General features: G+C 38.7%; 1 protein-coding gene across 1 annotated transcript in view; it reads right to left on the reverse strand.

Moving 5' to 3' along the window:
• LOC127956071 (membrane-spanning 4-domains subfamily A member 4A-like) overlaps window positions 1-5,532 on the reverse strand; it is a 28,720-nt gene extending 23,188 nt beyond the window's left edge. The window contains exons 1-3 of the mRNA XM_052553847.1: window positions 5,489-5,532; window positions 4,881-5,079; window positions 4,340-4,450 (exon numbers count right to left, since the gene is read on the reverse strand). Of these exons, the coding sequence (XP_052409807.1) occupies window positions 4,340-4,450; window positions 4,881-5,057 (288 nt within the window). The 5' untranslated portion in view covers window positions 5,058-5,079; window positions 5,489-5,532. The remainder of the gene's footprint in view (window positions 1-4,339; window positions 4,451-4,880; window positions 5,080-5,488) is intronic.
• Between the last annotated feature and the right edge of the window lie 4,135 nt (window positions 5,533-9,667).

Raw genomic sequence — 9,667 nt, forward strand, 5'->3', positions numbered from 1 at the left:
GACACGGAAGAGAATAAAGTCGTAATTTTTGCTATTTTTGGACCAAAATGTATTTTCGATTCTTCAAAAATTCTAACTGACCCTCTGATGTCACATGGACTACTTTGATGATGTTTTTCTTACCTTTCTGGACATGGACAGTATACCATACACACAGCTTCAATGGAGGGACTGAGAGCTCTCAGACTAAATCTAAAATAACTTAAACTGTGTTCCAAAGATAAACGGAGGTCTTACGGGTTTGGAACAACATGAGGGTAAGGTATTAATGACAAACTTTTGCTATTTGGGTGAACTAACCCTTTAATAACCATGGATGAAATGTTTAGACCTCTACTGATGATTAAATCTAGAGTATGTCCACCTTTGTCTGTGGGTCCATGCACATGCTGAGTCATGTCAAAAGTGTTTAGAACCATTATCATTTCTTTTTTAGTTTTGTTTTCTGCATTGTCTATGTGAATATTGAAATTCCCTACAATAGTCAAACTCTGAGGAAATCAGTGATAACATTTCTGTGACCTCTTCAACAAAGGCTGGAGAGTATTTTGGAGGCCTGTAAATAATAATAAACAGCATGCATGGAGCACCTTTCAGCACAATCCCTAGATATTCAAAAGACACTTGCTTGCATTGATAGACATCTTTAACTAGACCAGCTACACCCCCACCTCTCCTAACAGTCCTGCAAACACTCATGTAAGTGAAGTTAGGAGGGGCTGCTTCATTTAGGATTGTTGCACTGCAGCTGTCTTCTAGCCATGTTTCATTTAGAAACATAAATTACAGATTGTTTGTGGTTATAAAATCATTGATTAGAAATTATTTTATTTTTTAGTGAGCGAATGTGTAGAGATGCTAACTTGATGGCTGTGCTTTGTGTCTTTACATCAATCTTAGTTTGATGCATAATAGGCTGCAGATTAGATGAGTTTGCCCTTCGCCTTGAGAAGACCTTAGACTTTCTATCACGTGCTAAAACTGAAATAGAGAAAGCTACAGGCACACTGGGTTCCCGCTTGTTCTGTAAGCATTTGCGAATGTTGAATGCAGATAGAGGGTTTGGGCCCTGGCGTTGTGGCAGTGGTCGGAGAGCTCTCACAGTAGCAGGGCCCACAGGCTTTGGTGGTTGGGGGGCCCGCCATTTTTTTGTGGATATCTGTGGGCTTGCAGCAAATGAGTGAGAGAGTTTAGTCCCAGCATACACCAATTCCTCCATTTTCTGTGAAAAGCACAGAAGTGGAGATCCTGGAGATTTAATGTGTCCGGTGAGATGAGTTGTGTCTCTGGTGGCTGTGATATGTTGTCCTGGCTTCCCTGGCTGTTTTCCAGAAAGTCGTCCAATGGGTGCTGAATCTTGTAGTTGTTTTGATACATCACAGTCTGTCTGTGAGGAGCTCTGTTGGCAGGGCTCAGCAGGGACAGTGTCTATCAGCAGTGCTTGTTTTGTCTGTATGGTGTTATCAGTGTCCTTGTGGGATATGTCAACCACATGATGACTCGGACCCGGTGTGTGTGTGCTGAATGGATTGACACACTCTGCTGAAGGATGACGAAGGGAGAAGAAGATATTGTCCTTAAACACTCTTGCACCAAGTTTGTTTGGGTGGAGGCAATCCGGTTTAAACAATTGTCTAAGGCCCCAGAAAAGATTGAAGTTGTCGATGAAATTCAGTCCTTTTTATATTACAAGATCTTTGTAGCCATGTATACAGCCTAAGCAACCGTGAAAACATATTTGTTCCCCTTGCTGGGAGTGATCCACTGATGAACGACTGAACTTTGAGTCTTTGAAGTGTTTCAATGAAGTCCATCTTAAGGAGTTCTGACTGCTCTTTCCGAATATCATTCGTTCCCACATGGATGATGATTCGATTTGCAGTCTAGTGCTTCATCAGAATGTTCTGAAGTACCTTGTTCACGTCAGAGACCGTTGCTTGAGGAAGGCAGCATGTTGTTGTAGTCCTGCTACGGATGTTTCTGATAACAGAGTCACCCATTATCAGAGTCCTGGGCTCGGCTGCGCTCTGAGCTGAATGTCGCTGTCTACGGCAGCAATACGAGAAACTTATGAAAATCTGATGTTTCATGTTTCTTTGGGTCTCACTCCATTTGTGCCATCAATTAGTGTGGTGATCAGTTTCTGCTTGTTCTTCTACACATGGTATAAACTGTTGAGATTCGGAAGATTCATGAGACTCACCTCCTGTCGGCTGTATATCCGCCTGTTTTGGAAGTCCAGCAAGTAACTTTGTTTCAAAAATCACAATCCTTTGTAGAAGTTTGCAGCAGTTCATGCAACAAATAGTCCAACAGGAGGCATTTTATCTTTCTTCTGTTTGAATGTAGGCAGTTGTTATCCCATCTCCAGAATGTAAGCTGCTGGCAGTTGGAGGCAAAGTTTGCTTTTTGTAGTACTATTCCAGTCCCAAAGAGTTTTTAGTTTTAACGTTTGTGCCAAAAATCTGTTGTTTGAGCACTGTGCTGATCTGCTGAAGTAAAAATCTTAGAAAAATCAGAGAAAAGTACAGAAATAAGAAGCAAAGCGCAGAGCAGTAAGCTAGAACGTCCGAACGGTAGCAAAGCCGGAAGCAGTAAAAATTAAGTAGAACCTAGTTTAAGTTCTTGGAGTTCTCTCTACATTTTAGTGAGTAAACCTGATTTAAAAAATTATCATTTTTGCACTGATTATGGAGGAAGCTTAACTCTTTGTCCTGACTGTTTCCCTATGCCCAGATTTGACGACTGTGTAGACCGTGTGTCTTCTGCACAGTTTTTAAGCAAATTCAATCTTCTGAAAGTCTACTGGCAAGTACCACTAACAACTCATGCTAAGGAATTATCTGCTTTTAATACACCTGATAGTTGTTGTTGTTGTTTTTTACCATATACAGTTATGTCTTTTGGGGGTTCGAAACACTCCCACAACATTTCAACGGTTAGTAAATCATGTGTTGTCTGGGTTGTCTTGATGTGAAACTTATCTGGATGATGTTGTTCTGTACAGTTACACTTGGATGGAACACCTCACACAAATTGGAGTGCTTTCTGAGCAGTTGTCAAAAGCTAACATGACTATTAGTCTATAATTGTGGCCATTAAAAAGATGGTTTTCGGTTCAATAAATTAACAAAAAACTGTATTAAGGATTTTTATTAAACTACAGTTGGAATGCTGTGTTCTGTAAGCTATTGTGTTTTTTTTTAAATGTAACTAAAAGATTCCGGCCCGAAAAAAATAAAATAAAACAGGAATGGGGGAGGGAGGTGGGTTGGTATTAGGACGAATTTAATTAATTAAAATTATTTTTTTATTTTTTTTGTGGGAGTGGGACAACGGACAGGGCTGGGGAGTAACTAAAAGCATGTAACGGGTTAAGTATTTAAAATGCAAAATATGAGTAACTTTATTTCGTTATAATTACATTTGAAATAAGGGGTAATCGGATTACAGTTACATCTGAAAAGTATTTTAGATTACCAAAGTGATTGTAGCACAATGTCACAAGAAAGACTGTCCATTTTATCTCTCCTGAGTATTGAGATGGCCCGTGCTCACAAAATTGACATTAAAGATGCAGTGAAAGACACAAAAACGAGCGGAGCACAAAGGATTCAGTAGAGTTTCTGTTTTGTCAGCTGATCGTCAGATGTTGGTATGCAAAGATCTTTAAATTTAAAGTAGTTTTTTAAATGTATAAATCTTAAAGTGTAGAATGATTCCTTTAAAATTTTCTCCTAGTTCTTTTACTGTTCTTTTTCTTACTACACGATGTAAATTTTAAATGCATAATAATTTTTTTACAATTAGAGATACTTGTATAGGCTGGGCCGCATTAATGCATGGGCTTACCTGGGCTTAAACCCAGGGCCCCCGGCTTGGGGAGGGCCCTGATGATGCCAGAAAATATTGTAATCAGATTTTATAATTCGTTGGCTGTCCCTTTAAAATTACACTTTATCGCTTTGCTTTGAATGCACGTGCAGACGTTGCAAGTCCTTCTCGCAGATCCGTTGCTAGTGGGGTGAAAGGTGACTTTCTGCGTTTTTATGACTGGATAAAGTCTACTCTGCCAGGATATCGTCACATTCTCAGTCGGATCTTGCAAGATCTTGTCATACCCCTATAAAAAATTTGAATACTACATAATTATTACTGCCAGTAATTTAGTTTATTATTTTATCTTAATTTATAATGAAGTAGTACAGTTCTGAGCAATGTTGAAAGCCTGGTATTGATTTTTTTTACAGTACACATGGCGGTAATAGGCATTTTTGGTTGACTACCTACTGTAGCTTGTATTATACAAGGCAGAATACTAAACTGTATAATTTCTTACGATGATAGATCCCCAGTAAGGAATACCACTATAGACAAAACCGGTTTCTGCATGAACTGTAGCCACAATGCCAAACAGGAGAGTTGTCACACCGATCATTATCTGGACAGTCTGTGTAGGACAAGAAACAAGTACATTCTGAATAGCACAAAAGAGTCTTTTATAAAGTAAAACAGCATTAAATGTACAATAAAAATTTGTGCGCTAAAAAAGTGTGCAATATTTATTGTATGATTTCACATACTGATTTGCAGACATGCAAAATGTGGCCATTGTTTCACATTTCTGAATAGTTTGCTTCTAAAGCATTGTATATTTTACAAATTTTACTCTCTAAATTATAAAACTTATCTTATGTTTGTGTCTTTATTGCATTGTCACCTAGACAAAAAAGTCACATTCTTCAATAAAATGTGTTTATGCTTTGTAATTGTGTTTACCTCTTCTTCTTTAGAGCTGATTAATGTACTTTTCCTACCTTAGACTAACATGCCAAAAAAAAAAAAAAAAAATTGATTTGGGTTTATGAAAAATCTCTCACCCCAAGAGCTTTTGGTTGGCCTTTTAGAAATGCCCGAAGTCCATTAAGAAGTGAAAGTCCTCCTATCTGTTGGACATAAACAGGCGCAGGAGCATTTGTTTCAGTCCGCACTGCTGTTGTTGGTATTGGTTGTTGCAGCTGGATGACAAAAGAGTTCATGGGAATAGCATTCGACATTGTTTCAGGATCTGAAACTGACCTGCACACAATTATAGTAAATTAAAACAATCTAATTATATGATTATAAAATACATTTTCTGTTAAAAAAAAAAAACTTAAAATAAACATGGTCTTTATATTGTTTACATAAATTAATGCAGTTATTGCACAGTTGTTATTACCATCAGTAAAACTCTTGTTATCATAACTATAGTAAATCTATTAGACATTGAAAATATGGAATATACTGTAAAATAAACAGCTAATGTTTAAACTGATCTCTATATCATTTCCATTTAAAGCATTTAGCAGATGCTCGATTCCAAAGACAACAGAAAACAGATTCATTATTAACATTTTAGATTTATACACACATATCTATATACATGCATACAAATGTGTATCAAGGTATTCATATGTATTGTATGTAAGTATATTTACTGCTTTACCAGGGAAAAAACTCCTCTCTTCAGCTGGTTTTGCAAGCTGTTCAGTCGTCTGAGGTAAGCAAATGTAAATTCTGTCATATGTGTAACTGTTGACACGTTTACCCAGAATGAAAGGGGAAGAAGGTGGAGCTCAGGTGATTCCAAAAAAGGGCAAAGTACAAAAAGTACCAAAAACTAAAAAGAGAAGTTTTAATAAATGTGTAGTTAATTGTGGTAAAATTGACAGTGAAAACATGTTACTCTCTTTAGTTGTTGACAGACTAAAAATATTTGCATCTAAGAAGTGTAATAAATCTGAAATAATTAGTATAAATGTTCCTCTTGTCAAATAAATTCCAATCAAATAGCATTGTTTTGTTATGAGTACACTCATATAATCAATTAGTTATTGTTCCAAAATGTAAGACAAGTTGGTTGTGCTCTTCTGTGTGCGACACAGCATAGCTCTTCAAGTCAAGCTTTATTTAGTGTTTGTGTTGCTATTGACGCTATTGTATTTTAACATGCGATATTTCAGAGCGCATGTCAAATATAATCATGAGACTTTGTAAAAATTAGGAGAACTAAGTCATAGGGGATCTTTTGATTCAAACATTTTTGATTCATTTCCAGAGTTACATCTTCACGCTGGAGGAAAGCCAGGCCAAATTGCTGCAGGGGTTTTTCAGGCATTCGAAGGCTGATTCAGAAGTGTGGCAAGTGGGGAGGAGCGGAAAGGAAACTATGTCAGCTGGATAGCAAAGGGCAGCTATCTCTCCCGATCATACTTTTCACCAAAGTCCAGTTCCAATAAAAAAGATGATCTTCTCAGTCAGTTGGTTGCACAGAGGCACATTGGGGTTTTGTTCCATTTGTTCCGGGGATTTGTTCCATTGAAACATGGCTTGGAGAGAGAACCCCTGATGAAGCTATAACACTGACAGTTTACACCATCTACAGAGCCAATTGCAGCTCCATGGAAAGTGGCAAAACTCATGGGGGAAGAATAGTGGCAGTACAGACAATACAATAATATTATTTCCCCACTAGTGGAAATAATATTCTGGATAAAATGTTACAGCAACAGGATGCTTATACTGCTGTTTCCAAGCCGCATTTTGGAAAATGTGACCATCTTGCTATTCTGCTACAGCCAAATTATACCAGGAGGCTCAAAGAAAACCATGACAATGTTAGGTCTGTGAGGTTGTGGACTGATAATGCAGTGGTAGAACTGCAGGGATGTTTGAAAGCCACAGATACTAAAATTTTTAAGGAAGCTACAGGAAATATCACAAGTCCTCCATTATAGTGGCAGTTCCAAAAAATACAAACATAATCACAATGAATGATTTTAGACCTGTGGCATTCACTTCGGTTGTCATGTAGTGTCTGGAGAAGCAGATATTTCAACACATTAATTCAGTGGTCTCAGTGACAGTTGACCCATTTCAATTTGCTTACTGCTCGAATAGCGCTTTTTACGATGCAAATCATTGCAAAGCGACTTTACAGAAAATTAAGTTTTTACAATATTTAGTAGTTGACAGTCAACCAGATGATGAACACTATTACCTGCAATTATAATGTGATTGCATAGTAAGTAGCAATATTTGTTAGTTTTGTTTGTTGTTTTAGGGTTAGCATCATCTGGGGTCCTCTGAGGGGTGAGCATCATCTCTTCTCAGGTGTTCTGGATGTAAATCCCATGGCAAAATAGAGAAAGAAATAGAGACATAATTAGCATAGCTGCTGTTCCAACAAAGTAAAATTAAATAGTTTTACCAAAGCTAAAGGATAAGAATACACATTTGATTAGATACAAATGCGGTCACAAATTATGGGAAGCATTATTCAAATATTTGGTGAAAGATATATTTTTAATCTAGATTTAAACAGAGAGAGTGTGTCTGAACCCCGAACATTATCAGGAAGGCTATTCCAGAGTTTGGGAGCCAAATGTGAGAAAGCTCTACCTCCTTTAGTGGACTTTGCTATCCTAGGAACTACCAAAAGTCCAGCGTTTTGTGACCTTAGGGAGCGTGATGGGATGTAGCGTGGTAGAAGGCTAGTTAGGTAAGCAGGAGCTAAACCATTAAGTGCCTTATAGGTAAGTAATGATAATTTGTATCTAAGAATAATATTAACTATCAAAATATTTATGAGCCCAACCTTTAAAAAACATTTTTGTTCATTTAATTTAAATGTTTCTGGTTTAATCACGATGAGATTTTTTTCTAGATCCTACATTAAACTTTACATTTTGTCCTCACTAATCGGGGATCAGACACAATCTTAACAGACTGAACAGTGCAAGTACTTCTATCATTTGAGCGTGTATAACAAAAGTCATCATAATAGTTATTTGAGAATTGGTTTACTAGTCACATGGAGCGAAGTGTCCTGGAGATGTTGTCAGAGAGCAGCTCCACTCCGACTCTGTTGGGGTGCAGGCCACTAGCACGAAAAAGCCTAGGAGGCTCCCAGAAAAGAGTTCCAACTATTATAGTGTCGCTAACCCCAGCGTGAAGCACGACCACTCTGGGGCTCTCGTCGGCCTTCAGGATCGCGGGTATCTGTGCAGAAACATCGAGAACATGAGCACCAGGGAAACAATGAGTGTGCACTGTACCTTCAGCTAACGTAGCACAGACATTTAGGATGATGGAGTCTCCAATGATCACAGTGGCACATCCCATCTCACGCAGGGGAGCAAAGCGGTTCCCGGGTGGAGATCTGGAAGACCAGAGGGGGAGAAGTTGTCGCCCGGGGCCTGGCTCGCGTCCTCCTCATGATCTTGTCATGGGTGCACCAGGTGTAACAGAAATGAGTCGAACCAGACAAATTAAAGAGTCTATCAAAGCGATGTTTGAAACACGAGAGCCATATTCCTCAGGAAGTCATAAATCAGTTCTAGTGCCACAAGAACCAAGCAAGATGACCAACCAACTTGTTCACACAATAGCTTTCAACATTAACACCACTGGAACAATTATTTACAATTTCAATTCAAAGAAGAGAAATTTGGTGCCAAATGTGGTTCGTAATGGAAATGCAACGCTGGGCATCACATGTAAACCCAGGAGATCAAGTTAAACACTTCCATTGACTTCCCCCACCCACCAGAACCAGACTGAAATTCCTAAAGGGGGAAGGGCTTTAAACCTCTGTCTTCACAGAACATCCCTTTGTCAGAGAATGGCAAAGAAACTTCTTTTGTACAGATATGTGGACCAGAATGAACTCAAAAAGACTTATAAATGAATCAGTCCATCGCTTCACTCCATATTCATCTATGTGTAACCCACACATTTGACTATCATGTTATAATCACTGATTGTGTATGTTTTTTTTAATAACTATGGGATAGCTAAAGGATACACAGTCATGTCTGGTATGTGTGTGATTGAATTTTCTTGCTTAATATTGTCCTGACAATCATTTATTTGTAAAATATATCATAACCTGGTGATAGGAATCATGTCCAAAATTAGACCCTACAAGGCAGGAAAATTCGGACCACATGCTTGGTAAGATAAACAAATGATTTATGATACCCCCGAGCCAAGACATTATCTGATTGGTCAGGACAACATCTGAGGTGTGGCCAACAGGCAAGTTTAAATACCTTTGGACACCATAAAATCTTGCTTCTAGTTCTAGCCTTGCTTGTGCTATCAGACATGCCTGCTCTCTGCTTTTAGTCGGCTTTTAGTCTCTGGCTTTTGGTCATGCCTGCTCTTAGCTTTTAGCTTGTAGCTTTTAGTCTCTAGCTATGCTTCTGCTAGCTTGTAGCTTCTAGCCATGCTGTTTAATTAACCCTTTTTTTTTTAGCACGGTTCCAGCGTGCTTCGGCCTGCAAGCCTGCTGCTACTTAGCCACGATGAGAAGTAACACAACCTAGTCTCGTCAAACTTTATTTTCTTTTCCGTTTGAGAGTTTCGTGTTCTGAGTTAAGCTTTGTAACGTCGACTCTCCGACGCCTGACCTCAGGTGCCTGTTCAACTTCAACCAGCGTACACGACTCTGCACTTTCAGCCAACGCCCAACAACCACGGGCTTCCCAAGACGTCACTTCACTACTGAACTTCCAGCCAATCAGCGACACCGGGATACCCCTTTCAACGGGAGTCCCTTTCACAGGAAACGAAGGCAATGTATCCCCAAATATAATATATTTGTTGTGCTGGTGTATCTAAT

Source organism: Carassius gibelio, chromosome B4 (genome assembly GCF_023724105.1).
Source record: "Carassius gibelio isolate Cgi1373 ecotype wild population from Czech Republic chromosome B4, carGib1.2-hapl.c, whole genome shotgun sequence".
In the NCBI taxonomy this organism is placed as follows: domain Eukaryota; kingdom Metazoa; phylum Chordata; class Actinopteri; order Cypriniformes; family Cyprinidae; genus Carassius; species Carassius gibelio.